Below are 15,747 nucleotides of genomic sequence, written 5' to 3' on the forward strand. Positions count from 1 at the left end.
TCCCTCTCTTTTACTTATGTACCTCGTTTATTTTTATTCTTAATTCTTATTCTTTGTACTTGATTATAGGATTTCTTCCATTTTCATTTTTAATTCTTATTCCGTGCTTGACAATTATTAGTTAAAAAAAAAAATAATTTATACAATAAGCAAATAGTTCGAAAACAAAATAATTCAAACCACGCTCCGTATATAAATATTATGCTCCGGTGAAGTTTCGCTCGCATGCGAATTCGCGACGGAGGTTCTCAGGATAAACGTATGCAAGGAAAAAAGATATGCATAGAAAACATGCAGAAAATCGCTATCGCGCGTGACGAGGAAGCGAAGAAGAGAAGCAGAATTGGGCAATCTTGGGGGTTTTCGCGAGAAAGCGTGCGAATAACGCGAGCTCACTCTGTTTGTCTCTGTTCTCTATTTTTCAGACAATGCGCCATCGCGCGCTCATCCGGAGCGAATTAACGCTCGCGAGTTAATCTCTCCGACGTTTTGCAACTCGCGCTTCTGCAAGGCGCGAGCGTGCGGCGAATTAGAACATATTTTTGTTTTCCTTTTCCACGCGTCCAGCTCTCGTTATTGTGTAACCGACACGTTGCAATTAATATTATTGTATAGATTTATCGTGAGATATGAAGACTTATGGCATATTATGTTTTCTTGATTTATTACTGCCGATATAATTACAATTTATTTCATACAATTTATGTAATCTTTTTGTAACGCGTTATGTATTAAATTATATAAATTTAATGGAATTTGATATTTTTTCTCGTACTCCATTTTTTACGCGCGCCTTAACACGTTTCCATTTTTTTTTTAATGAGGTGAAGAAGCAATTAGATTTTTTTTTGTATTTATCGTATAATGGTAGGTTTCCCCCATGCCCCATAGTATAAGATGAAAGTTATGACAGCGACTGCTACCTCTGACCTTATGTGTGCATCGCGAGAGATGAAACAATACTTCTGCCGCGGGTACGTTTAAGTTGCAGGTACATTTTCCTTCTAATGCCGTCTAGAAAGTATATTTCTCTCGGTCTTTCACATCGTGCCTCGATATCGTCGTGGGATTTCTTCTTGTTATGCTACCAGATACATATTATCGTCTATCTTCAGGAATGATTAATTAATCCATCAGAAATTCTACGATCATTACAACGCGAGTCAATGCACTTCTGGAATCTATCTTGCCTAAGAATATTTTTTGTCGTAATTTAGATCTTCTATGTGAAATATTTCACAATTCACAGAACGTTAAATGTCACTAACCATTAAAGTTCAAACAAATAGCTTGGATCGTGTGTTATTAAAAATTAGTGTATATATTTCTAAATTCTGGAAGATTTTAGATTTTATCCTTATTTCAATCTTTTTTGACTTTTTAAAATTATTTTTTATTATTTTTCTTTAAAATTTATAATCTTAAAATGTCAAAGATTAATAATAAAAAAATATTTTATACTCGAAGGATTAAAACATGTTATATTTAAATTTAAATTTAAACAGCTGATCTTTGCACAAAAATATTTTTTTTTTAATTTATGGATACGTAGCGTTTATAAAAACAACAATTAAAACAAAATGTTATTATCAACAAGTCAATCTCTGCACAATGGAACTTGATGCAAAAATTGGTCGGTAGTTAATCTTTCTTGAAAACGAAAGATGGGAAATGTTAATGCACGTGTGAAGATGTGCTCGAAGACAGTCGTCTGTCTCGTGACGTTCGATTTCACTGCATCGTGTGTTCCGGTATCATCAGAACACGACTCCGTTTCTTCTATTACGTGAAACCGACAATTCCGCGAGTCTCTGCAACATACGTTTCTATCGTATAATGCATTTAATAAGGCAGTAACGCCGTAGCATATTCCTTTCGGATTTAAATTTCCAATCGAATTTCAAAAGTGAATCACAGTCGAGACTAGCGAACTGACGTCAATTCCTATAAGAATATGAATGTGTGTGTCAATAAATGCATTTTTTTTGTATGTAGTTTTTTGCAGTTATTTGTAACGCATGTTATTTTGCATATTATTTGTTAACGCTTAAAATCTTTACAGGAGAGAATGGAAGATTGAGATAATTTGAATACCAAATGTATTTAAAAAATGGAGATAAATATTTTATTTTTTTGCAAATTTTAAATTTTTTACATACTTACATATTATTCATACTCTCTCTCTTTTCGTTTCAATTTTTATTATGATTCATTATTATTATTATTTTTTATTATAATTTTATTATGCGATTCCTGTGGCGGGGAAATCAAAGTCAGACTCGATCACTATTGGATTAGAAAACGATTCTTCAAGACCACAATTTAGACCACTTTCTAGCGTCGCGCGAAGAAAAATTTAGCCAATTTCAGAAAGAATTTCACTTAGAGCAATTTTAACGAAGAATATGTATGTCGTGAAGTCGAGGAAATTTCGTCGGTTCTGTCTCGACTTTCGTGCGAGAATAAAAATCAACGGAAGTACCACAGTCGAGCGTATAATTCTCCATTAATAGTGGTTTCTTTAAATCAAATATCGTGGATTTTTAGCAACTTTCTGCTGACATTCCTCTTTGAAATTTTTTAGCTCTATTACGTCGAGATTGATGCGAATATAGGATGAACGTGACGCGCGTGTTGGCAGACGTAATGGATTGTTTGAGAAGAGATATTCTAGATACCACGAGTCTTTTGGAAGTAAAGAGAGTATTACAGAAAGGCGTATTGACTCTTCGTAAATGTTCGCACTTACGTGCATTGTTTGTTCGACTAAACTTTACTTTTTACAACACGTTTTAACACCAATTATTTCAATTAGGAATCTCTTTCTTTTCACATAAACCCAAAAATTCTGTTAGTCTTTATTACGTGATTAATGGACACGTTAAAGGTGAAATGATGCTATTCGGAAATATTTTGTTTAGTAATAATAAATCATATAATTTTTAACTTTTTTTCTTATGCAAATATTTAGCCGCCATTTCTTTGACAAATTTCTGAATTACTATGCGCCATAATCTTTTTATATTCTATTTTTTATCTCGCAACTTTTTTATATTCTATTTTTTATCTCGCAACTTTTTTATATTATATTTTATATCTCGTAACTTTTTTATATTACATTCTATATCTTGACGTAAGCATGATCATGCAATTATATATGTCATAACTTTTTTATACTATATTTTACATCTCATAAATTTTTTATATTATATTTTATATCTCGACACAAGCCAGATATAAAAATTTAATTTCCGTTAATATTGTCTTGAAATATTAATTTATAATCAACAAATGTTACTATTTATTTTCATTAATCACGCTAGTCTATAAACTTTATGAAATAGTAGTAATCAATTATTGACAATAAATAATAATTAAAAAAGTTTCAATATTTCAATTTTGAGACATGCGTCAATTTTATACACACACACATTTTATCAGTTCCCCGCACCCCTAGAAGCAATACCTCTCGCAGCTCCGCGATGATCTATCGATAGTCTGCTCAAAAATTCCTCGTTGAATTCCTTCGAAATCTCTTCACGTATAATTCCGATCGGACCACAGTGTAGTTGAGGAACGTGGGCGAGTAGATGCAACGACCGGCAGCATCGGGGTAACCGTTCACCGGGGGGGTTGATAAATAATATTTCGCTCACACACTGAGACACCCGGGTTCAACACCAAGCGCATCGGCGAGCCACCGATATCCGGGACTGTACTCCTCGTGAGAGAGGGTTACAAGGGAAAGACAAGTAGTCGGCTCCGATCGATGATCGATCGGCTTCACCGCGACTTTCGAGTCCTGACGCGAGACTGAGGACCGACATCGAGTGGACTCGTGCGGCCGGTAGCGTCGTCGCGCGTTCGCACTTCTCTCTCCTCTTCCCCGGGTAGGACTCCCCGGCGATCTCCTTCCGGCGAGAACGCTTTCCCTCCGCTTCGCCTTCCTCCACCTGTTGCGTTCTGTCACGCCGCCGCGCGTTCTTCGTCCTTCGATCGATCCCTCGCGCCGGTTTTCTCCCCTGACTTTCCGACATGGGAATTTCCAGCTGATTACCAGCTGATCGCCTTTGCCTTGTCAATCGCGCGCGTCGTTCTTTTTTGCATTCAGCAAAATCATTTTAATTAAATCAATTAAAATAATTATACCTGAGCAAAAATTGACTGACATGAAAAGAATTATGTGATTTTCTCGAAATTAAGTATTGAGCTATATATTTTTGCAAAAAATTCTTATTTCTTTCGAAATAACTCGGAAATTAAATATTCATAAATCAATAATATTAATATATTAAGGTTGAGGATCTTTCATTTTCGGTATCAGGTTGCTTTACTGATTTTACAAAAATACAAGTATCTCACAAAAAAATTATTCTACATAAGAAAAAAAATATTGGAAAATATCTGGCTACTTTCGTTGCAGCGACATTATTTTTATTCGCGCATGGTGTGATGGAACCGATTCTATCTTGCAAGAAGCCGACTTGATCACGCTGTGCAGACGACGCTTTCGCTCATCTCAGCTGTAGTTACCTCTTCCCATTACCTCGCGAAAGGCAGTTCCTCGGCGCACGTCGATCCGGAGATCCGTTTTGGAGATCGCTTTCTCCGCTTCGTCCGCGCTTGTACCGTCAATCCCGTCAACTATCATTGACTTCTCGGGATTGTATCAACTTCTGTTCGTAACATCTTATGTAATTTTGCGTTTCTGACCCTTATCAGCGAGAGTGCTTTGTATCATATCTATATTTTTTTCGTTTTTTTTCTTATTTATTACACTGTCTGACAAAGATTTGATATCTCTCCTCTCCTCTCTTCCTCTCTTTCTTTATCTCTATTTATCTTTAAAAGTAAAATTATTTTTTTACAAATTGCGAATAATTTGCGCCTGCAATTTTTTTATCCAATTGCTCAATTTCCGTTTTCAATCTTTAGTACGTGTACATCCTGCAATTCTTCATTTAATCGCCGATTAGCGGTCTTCTAGCAATGATCGTAAATTGGTCAGCGTAAACAAATGCGCTCGTTTGTCCTTATTTTCGCGGTCATGAATTCCTTATTACTTTACAATTCTCGATTTTGGCGTCTCTTCGCCGAGTAATTCAACGACACGTGATCACGACGTTTAGTGCGCGACATTAACGAGCCAATTGCAAATGACAAGGGCACAAGTCACCGACTTCCTGAGCTCCTTCGCTTAGTTTGATCGCTTCCGGTAGTTAATTTGGCAAAACACCTTGCTATGCCATTGTTATCGTCGATAATAAGACATTGAAGATTCTCTCGATGTCGCTTGACGTTTGAGCTTAGCGAGGAATGCGTATAACGAGTACATGTATACGTGTGTCGGTATAAATATAATTTAATTCTTTCCCGATTATAAAAATGTTTAGAAATTCTTACAAATTAACAAAAGAATTTATCTTAATTTCTTTATGAGAGAAATTCTTTTATAACAATTTACGCTGCGTATAAAATATTGTAGAAAGTATTTGATGCAAAATTGCTCTTGTATAAGATGGATTATGTTTGATTAGATAACAAAAGCTAATGTAATCTAAACGAGATAGAATTTATGGATAGACGGAGAGTCTAATTTCTTCCTGTTGGCGTGAAAAATAATCTCCACTCATTCATTTAACGGCGAAACAAGGAAACACGATAGAAGGTTAACGACCGTGGAAATCACTTAAATCTCGCGGTTGTGTACGCTGCGATTAATATTCCCCAGGCTTGTTATAAAATCTGGATAACAAAGTGACGAGACGACAACGGCGTCGCGAAATCTGTCGGGCGTTAAAATATCATGAATAAATGGAGAACAATCTTTTACGCGCGTCAGCGTCTTATTCATCAGATATTGTAGCATAAATTGCCAGTGAATCGCGTATCTTACATTAATGATCAATAATGCGAAATAATTAACTATGTCGCAATATCTCTTCTTGAGCGCCTTCTCATGTAATCCGTCCTCGGTATTCTTCTCTTCCTCTGTAGATTTAAGAAATTAATTTAAGAAATTCTATCATCAAATCTGCTTCCAATTTATATCGCGATGTCATATCATATTATAATGAAAATAATTTACCGTCCATAAGATTCGTGAAATGCGTCATCTCTGTCTATAAGTATTTAGCAATTTTTTGTTAAGCGGCCGGGTTCCCGAGGTGAAGGAAACATCGCGCGTCATATCGTTACAAAATCCTGCCTCGGCGATTCGATACGAATATTGGAACGTTGCTAAAGGAATCTTTCGGTGGTCTTGAAATAGCTGTATCATCGTTCACGGCAATCATCGTTTCGTCTTTTTAAATAATTATTTCTCCTAGTACATGCAGTTTTCAGTGCTTCGCGCGGGGATTATCATGACTTTCTATGTATGCTTAATGTACGCAAATATATATCTTCGTGTGCACCTGTCGGAAGTTGAAGTCAAAGATGAACGGTACGGCGAATTATAAAAAACTAATACATAGAGAAAGTACCTTATAAAAATCATTTATCATTTTATTTTATCCCAAGCTATTTTAATTTTTTTTTACTTTGATTATGTTGCTAAAATAAATTGATTTACCGCGATTAAATTATTGTATTTAATGTAATAATAAATCATCCAATTTGTACCAGAAATACAAAAACGACAAAATATAAAACGGAAACTAATTTATAAGCATTACTGTATGTGTTCATCAAACTAGCTTATTATATTTGATATTCAATGCCATATCAATTATGCGTTACGAATTTTTTTGCGTTCTTTCTCTCTCTCTCTCTCTTTTTTTAAGAAACGCGTCTTCTAAAAAATTGCAAATTGCAATACAACATAAAGCAATTAAATTTTACATTAGTCACTCACGTCAACTAATTTTTTGTACATGTAAACATATATGTTAATTAAACGAACAAGGATGAAGAACAATGTATTTCCTCACGCATTGATTTTTTTATCCGTGACAAAAATCATTCATCCGAGTCATTCAAACTTGATTGTTCTCGCATCGACAATTTTATTTCAGGTCATGAAGTAGCGACCACACGATAGTGGTGGTCAAGACGGTCTGCACTTTCCCCAGCATTGCGCAACGTAGCTACAGCACCTGACGTAATGTGAACCTGATTAAATAACAGGGTGTTATGAATCTTTCTTTTTATCTTTCATGTTGTCGAAAATTGGATTGCGCGCGTCGTGACCTATATACGAAATTTACACGATTATCGTTAGTATCGTTTTTGGACACATGACTGTCATTATATCATGGGTCACAAATATCACAATTTTATCTCATTACATAAATTAGAGTTTACGATTAAAAACCTCGTGGATTGTAAAAATACTAAAAGATATATTAAATCTTTTACAGCTATTTCTAATAGATGCTTTTCCTCTAGGTTCTTCTCGAACCGCATTCTGTTTTCATAAAATAATTCACATATAAATTTCACATTTAAATTTTATATAACTTGTACAAGAGTGCAAAACGAATTAATTTTCAATTTTATATCTCTCTTTTTGTGTAAGAGAACAAGTATGTTATTGTAAATTTGTATCTTAAGAGATCGCGCTGGCGTAAGCGAGAAAATTGCGGCCGTTAAAGAACATTCGCCTGTCATTCTTTTTTTTTTGTAGATGGATTAATAATTATACATGTGCACAAGGACGTATCGATTGCCGGCTATCGCGTGGATTTCCAAACGGACAGCTGTGCATACTAAATAACACGCATTAGCGTATTTCGCAGACTCTGCAACGAAGGAAGTCGCACGATTGTCCCCAACTTTGGCAATATTTCAGCGAGAAATTTGTAAAGCCACGACTTCCGGTTGCGTAGCACAAGTTGAAATATGCATGTGCTGGACTATAGTTTGCAATCGCGAATTCGCAACAGTGTCTCGTATGAGGGTAGGTGCGCCTTTGTAAAATTCACACCTCGTTCGTATTTTCTCTTTTCGAAATAGAGTGACCGGTTATATGTTCGGGTTAAATTACTAATCCTCGTCTCGCATGAGTCTCTAAGGAAATTGTTGTCAGCATCGTTGATTAGTGCATCAATGCGTTTCTCTATTGAAGTTGATGCAATATGGATCATATTTTTAATTGCTTTTCATTATTATCTGCACAAGGTAAAATATATTCTACAGAGTTTGCATTCATATAGAATAAAAAAAAGTTTGCTTTTCGGAATCGCTATGAAAATTTCTTCTCTGTTTTGACGTACTAAGTAAGGGGTGGGAGAATACAGAATTCAAAGAAATTATTTATTATATTAGAAATTATATTAGGAATTATTTATTATATTAGAAATAATTAGAATTATCTTATAATAATTATTAAAAAGAATAAAAAAACGGATTGTATACAGGTGCTATAGTTACGTCTCGCATATGAAACCGAAAGTGGATTGGAACGAGAATCCGAAGGCGGATGTCTCGTTTGACAGCGGCGGAATTTTCGTTTAAACGTCAAGCCGAGCCAAGCCGAATAGTGAAAGCGTTTCGCGCGGCGGTCTCCCGTAAATATGTACGCTGTTTCGATATTTTCGACCCTGAGGCAATGAACGATACCATTGATTTCTACATGTCCGCAATCCCTCGACGATATCCATTCATGATAAGATTTACACTCCTGTTATTGCATCAATCTCGTACAATTGCCGTTGTATAATAATCGATTAATTTTGATCGCCGAAAAAACCGAAAGATTCGTCCGTTTTAAGCAAAAGTATGAGAGTTTCATTTCCGGAGGAGATTCCAGAAGTGAGAACAGAATGCTGAGAATCGAGAAATCTCTTAATATACATTACGTTTCACTGGAAAGTTATGCAAAATGTGTGAATTCTTCACGAAGGTCAGAAATTCTTCTTCATTTTATATACTCTTCATTCATTTCATTCGTCTGTCAATAAAAAGGAAAACACATGTAAATGCATATGTTTTTTATACAGGAGATAACCGTGTTCAAACATTGGACAGCATTAATATAAAGGTTCCATTCGCGATATAAAAGTAACTCGATGGCGCAATGTGATTCGTTGCCATAAATACGGTTGAGACTTAAAAACGTTCCATGTGTTGAACGTACATACACTTTTTGTTTCCCAGTTGAAATTTATGAACACTCGGTAAGACGTTCCGAAAGCGTATGTTTTTGCACGTCACCGACGCAAGTATTTCTTTCTCTCAATAAACGCATTATATAATAAACAATTAATAATATCATTAATTTTGAAAATATGTAAAAATATTTACGTAATAATCTGCATTTTCTGATGCTTATTTCGACGGATAACATCTTCAAATAATTAAGTGGCGAAACATTGCGATTAATTATATATATTTAAACATTCAAATGTTTAAAACACAAAAAAGTTTGCTAAATATTTATCTGAATCCGTGTCATCAAGGTCCGAGAGTCTTTAGATATCTATATACCATCGTAAATCCATTCGCGCAAAAGCGAAAGTCTTCGCTTCGGCGCGCATGCACTCGATGACTATCGGGTCAAGCGACAGCACGCGATTCTCATTACGATCATCGACGAAGACTAAAACGATCTTCCCGAGACTGATTCGGAGAATACGCGATACATCCGTAATGCGACATCGAACAGCCTTGACCTGTGCTTGTATGTTTCGAACTCCTTCTTTAAATAATCAATCCCCTTTTATTTGAATTGTATATAATAATAATTTTATTAATTAATTTTTTATCGGTTAATTTTTTTATCGATTTTTTATCATGCATTATTCGCATATTTATCATTTATTTATTTGCACAACTCACAATTCTAGAGTGCTTCAATTGAAAGGGATTGATAGATTCTTTGTCACGTTTTACACGAATGCGACTCACATGTTATAACAGTCGGGTGTCTAATAAATAAGAGAATATCATGGGGATTATCGACTAACCAGGTCGCTAAACGCGGCCGAAGATATCGGCGTGGACGTGAAAGCGGTCAGCCCAGCTGCTGCTGGATTACGTAAATCCCAGGAAGAGCGATCAAACGTCCGACGAGAGTATGCCGTATCAATATTCGGACATACGGGAATTCCGTTCCCCCCCCCCGCGTGTCTCGCGAGTCTGAAGCTGAAATATCCCGTGTTCACGATGCACGGTCTAACTGCGAGATTTTTCGTGTTTCAGTGACGCAGCATTAATGATACATGACATAACGGAGCAAGAGAAACTTCTCTGTGAATACTCACGTAATAACGTGTTTAATATACCTGCGTCCATAATTAAACAAGATCGACATATTTATGAAGCGACGAGTTTTTTAAATAAAAAAAAACCCAAGTTTAATTTTTTTTTTTTTTTTTCAGATCACGCGTAACTCTTTTTTTTTTTTTTACACTGTTGCGTGTTTTGTAGAAATATACTCTAGAGTGCATACACTGTTACTTTTAAAAATATGCAAAAATACAGAATGTTTAGACTGTAATTATCATCGACGCGTGTGTGAAGATTATAATATTTGTATTTTTGTACGACTAAGAATGCGGAGAAATTCTTTAACTCAATGGTCGCAAAAGTCGCGGGAAAAACATATCGTTCTGTTATCGATTTATAATCGTGTGTCCGCCAAGTTTTTAATGATCTTCAAAGAACATGACGGGACGAGAAACTCGCGATAAGGCCGCAAACGTTTCAAATTGTTCCGGCGGATCTTCTTCGCGATGAAGATACGTGCCGATGCTCGTTAAACAAAGGCGTGAAAGATGAATATCTGCATCATCGGATTCATATACGTGCGTAATCTTCGAACCGACATACCTCGTGCCACGTCATTACGGCCATGTCAACAGGTCAGGCATTACTGCTGACCGGCAATTAGCTGGGTAAATAAACGCCCGTCTTTTGAAGATAGTAACGCATTAGCCTCAGCTCACTGAAGAAGACACAGATTTTTTCTTCTCTCTGCGCGTCACTAAAACTCGATTCCTTAACTATAGATACGGCGAATAAAATAAATTTTGCATAAAGGAAAAAAAGTAGCGACAAAACGACAGTTGAATCATCAGACGATATTATCGAGCTAATTTATACGGATTTGCAAATCTTTAAACTAAATTAAATTATTAAGATATTTTAGCCGCGCAATATCTTTGTTAACCAAATAGAGACTTGAATGGTCAAAGAATCTAAAAATATAATAAATGAAGGAAGTGCCAATAAACTACGATACATCCTGCATAATGTAGCTGCAGTTAAATGTGCTGTACGTGATGCGAAATATAATTGTATTGTGTTTTATTTATAACTGTTTTAAATATTAAACTTTACTAGAATGTACGTTTGTTTTAAATTTACAGAGTTTATAAAAAAATATCTGCATCGCGTACACGCGCTATAATTATAGACTATCTTTAGATAATTAATAAAATGAAAACGAATCGTGGGTTATATAAGTTATCCGTCACATTTTCTAAGACATTCACAACATTTTTACAACAAACTTTAAAAAAAAATTTTCTGCATGTTTATCCTTATAATACGTAATGAAATTATTTATCAGTATTGAGATATATCCATTATTAGAGTCATCGGTATGATATCCGGAGGATGCCTTTAACGATCTTTAATGCCATTAACACGTGCACGTGCTCATTTGTGATACACGATGTCATGTTTAATATCAGATACAAGCAGCATAAAAAAGATGCGGAAAGACGAGTGCATACAATTTTTTTTTCACTAGATTTCGCAGATGATGTCTTGTTTCTTTCGTATAATTCGGAATTAATTTGATAAAATTTGCATAGATACGACGGAAAATATAATATATATAAATATTTTTTGCCTCTTCAATAAATATTAATTATAAAGACAAAAAGAAATTTAATTTAAAAAAATTTAGTATACGATTTTATAAACAATACGAAAATGAAAGAAAATAAGCGAAAAGGAAAAATAGAATTAAAAAATTATCATCAAATATTAATAAAGATTTCAAAACACACATTGTTAAATTCTAATTAAGTTTTACTTAAAGAATAATTACCTACCTAAATTATGAGAAAAATACATTTTAGGGTCATGTGTGTTTTTCAATGTTGTTCTAGTTGTTATTGGATAAAATTTCGATAAACTCTCTAAGAGAAGTATCTGTTAATTATCTCTACAGGAATATTTCAGGAGTATCTCTACACATTACGAAGGATCACATTACAATCAAATCAATCTTCGATTTACTTATTTGTATATGCATACTATTTTTTGTACATACATGTATTAACACATGTACAGATCTGATCGCATATAATTAATTGGTTGCTTTGTCTATATTTTATAAATATTTGACTTCTCATCGACATCAGACGCAATTAAAAAAACGTTTAAAATCATCATAGACTGCAATAACGTCACTCGATTACGTTGAACAGATGCCTCGATGACATATTTTGAACTCTTTGCACTTGAATAATGACCGCGCAACAACTTTTTCTATTGAATAAAATGAAGCATTTATGAATATTAAACGAAAAGATCGCGGCCTTCGCCCAATAATTATAATCAATTTCCTTATCGTCGATGGAAGCTTATAAGAACATGTTTGTGCGATTAAAATGCTTACTTTGACATATGAAGATTAAGAAAGCAGAAAAAATAATAAATAAACATATCCATGTATATATTTGTGAAACATTTTGAGAACAGTTTCTTTTTGACATCTATAATGCAGCTTTTCTTTACTGAATATTCTCAAAAAGATCATCTTTTGAAAAAGGCTTTTACGAATTAATTTCCAAGATGACAAGAGATAACGAAACTCTTATTTGATCATTTTAAATCGATTTTAATTTATGGAAATATTGTTCGAAATTTGCTGCAGTATCGTTAATTTCCACAATATTTTCTCTTAGAATTTGTAAGTTTATTCAAGAATCAACAAATATATATTGGCACAATCGTTAAAAATTTTAATAAAATTATAGAAAGAAAAAAATTGCGGTTAAATAGTATTATCGATGTGACGCTTGCATTTTTGCAGCATCGACAAATAGGTCGATGAGTTAATCGTTTCTTAACATGAGGTATTTGCGAAAGAAAAATGTTTATGCTAAGTATTCGTGGTTGAGGAGAAGAAGTTGTAGTGCCATCTCTTGGAAGAAATACTTAACAGAAACACCTTAACTTGAAAGATACACCTGTGCGGATAAGCATTCGCTCAATCTTTATATCGATCCCTGAGGACGATTATCGTGCGCTAGTTACTCTAGTATGCAAAGCATTTGCCTTTCAAACTCGGCAACGTACATACTTTCGTTTTCGTAAAACTTCTTATTTTTACTACGGAGATTAAAACAGATTTGTGTTTTCTAAAAAAAAACAAGTTTATATTAATTTAGCTGAAGTTCAACAAAAATTAGAAAAACATTGAAAAAAGACTTTGGCTTAAAAAATAGAAACTTTAGTTTAAAATATTTTTTTAAATCTGTTTTTTGTATAAAATAAATAATTCCAGATCTTTATCAGGCGAAAATAACTGGTATTTGAAAATTCCAATGCAAGCGAATGTTTATTGTGATATCGTACTCCTGATGACATTTAAAATAGCTAGACATTTAAAGCCTGTTGTTTGTATCGAGTCATCGGGTCCTGAATCATGCATGTCGAGTTCAGTGTCGTGCTTTTTAGTCCCATGATGATATATATTGTAAAATTATGGAATGATGTAAAACATGTTACGAAACATATAAAACATTATCTGCCAGACGCGTTGCCTTTAAAAATCCTTTCCGATTTTCATGCGACTATTCGTAATTAAAAGAGTAGAGGTTTCATTTATAAATTATTATACATTATATACAATTTTTATTTTTAGTAATATTACAAGTTTAAGAGAAACGGGCCATTGTAAATTAATAAAGTAATTTCGAGTCTCATTTTTGAGAAGTAGTCGGAACTTCAAATTAATCGCTTTATATCTTTTTCTGTTGTACTTAAAAATTTATTTACGTATTTATCTCCTGATATTTCTTTTTATGTATATGTATATATTTATTTCTTATTCTATCGATTTATTTATGCGTATTCTCTCTAAAAATTTAGCTTTTTTCGTAATTTTATTTATATTATTTTATCTCACATCGTATTTTTTCATATTTTTGTTTTTATTTAGAAATACATTTTCAGAAGAAAAAAAATTGCTATCGCCAAATCATGTCCCAAAAACGTTCTAACAACGAGAATGCGTTACGTACGATCGTGCGTGCATTTGCTTGCGTTTGTCCTTTCACTGTATAATGTTGCAGTCAGACAAAGCGCGTACTCTGGTCTCTTGCCGGCCATTGCCGGCCACTTTCACGCACGATTGCTAACTCGGCCCCGTCGCGAAGTAAGTTGCCGAGTAATGTTCTGTGCGTAATTTCCTCTCTATACGAAAATTGCGTTCGTAAAAATAATGCGCACGTTATTATGCGGATTGACCTAAAACTCGCGTCTTAAAATAATTCACGGAATCCATCATAAAATCGTATTTTTCTCTTAAAAAACAATATTATAAAAATATTACAAATTACAGATTGAAAGCTGGGGATTTCTTATAAATTATGATTACGAAATTAAAATTTACGTTTATCATACGCGAGACAAGATGCAAGCGCGACGATTGTATGGAGATTCAGCGACAACAAATATCTACAGCTCGATGTTCGTGTATGAATTTGTCTGTCTTTTATAGCTACTTATCATAAAACAATCATCAGTAGTCAAGGAGAATTTGTGAATTCTTCGCAAATCCAATATTCTCACGACGTATTACAAAAGCCTTATGCGCCGTGCGTTAGAGAGAAACAGACTTTGCTCCTGCTTACTTTGCTCTTTACCTTGCGCGATGCTGAGTGCATTCGTAAAATGCGCATATAATTCATCGAAATATCACGCAATCGAAAATTCCTGACGATTATGTATGCGTAAGCAGGCGCTAGGAGCTCTTGTAGAAATCCGCCGAGGAAAGTTCCACTGGACCATAAGATACTGTGTGCACCCCGGCGTAGATATACATAAATTTCGATGTATAATTAGCCGCTCTCGAGAAACGAAAATGCCGATACTCACGTGTGTGTACGTTGCGTATAAGTAAATTTGTAAGGAATATAATCTCTACGTATGTGAGAAGAAATCTGCCAGAGACAGCGAGATAATTCGCTTCTAAAAATACCGAGAATTTTTGATTTTCATACAGTTTCATATATACATGTATTTACTTAAAACTTTCTAGTTTAAAAAGTGAAATAATCGCGATTTATAAGAGATGTCTGGGAGATTTCTTCCGGAATCCCATTATTATATGAATAATCGAGACTCACCCGGGAAGTCCGTCGCTCCAGCTGAACATTCTCTTTATCTTCGCCCGTCGCTCCCACTCCTCTTCATGGTATCCCTTGTTGTCCATCGCGAACGATTCCATCTCGTGCAAATTTCTGTGCTTCACTTCGCGTGCGAGGCGTTGAAGCGGCCTGAGATTTCTCGCGGGTATTCACGCGCGAAAGAGTGCGATTGCTGATTCAACAACGACGGTGCATCTTTTGTTTCCACTTAAAAACACGTCACCCGGCACGATCGACGCGCTGAAAGTTAAACAGATTATTGGAGGCTTCCTATTGTAAGTGCGATAACGCGATACTACTGAATAATCAAGTGAAATTTTGCTTTCGTCTCGCGCATTCGGAATATAATACCTCTTCTGGCCGTAATCGAAATGGATCCTTTCTTATCGTCAGCGAAAATTTTCAGCGCAAACGG

General features: G+C 34.7%; 1 protein-coding gene across 3 annotated transcripts in view; it reads right to left on the minus strand.

Moving 5' to 3' along the window:
• LOC115240454 (ABC transporter G family member 20) overlaps positions 1-15,747 on the minus strand; it is a 56,850-nt gene that overhangs the window by 36,465 nt on the left and 4,638 nt on the right. For 2 of the 3 annotated variants that reach the window (XM_029815600.1, XM_029815599.1), the window contains exon 2: positions 15,312-15,572. In XM_029815600.1, coding sequence (XP_029671460.1) covers positions 15,312-15,412 — 101 coding nt within the window. In that variant the 5' untranslated portion in view covers positions 15,413-15,572. Of the gene's footprint in view, positions 1-3,466; positions 3,853-15,311; positions 15,573-15,747 lie in introns of those variants that run through there. The other variant, XM_029815602.1, reaches the window with a different exon arrangement.

This window comes from Formica exsecta, unplaced genomic scaffold (genome assembly GCF_003651465.1).
Source record: "Formica exsecta isolate Colony F162 unplaced genomic scaffold, ASM365146v1 scaffold43, whole genome shotgun sequence".
Classification (NCBI taxonomy): domain Eukaryota; kingdom Metazoa; phylum Arthropoda; class Insecta; order Hymenoptera; family Formicidae; genus Formica; species Formica exsecta.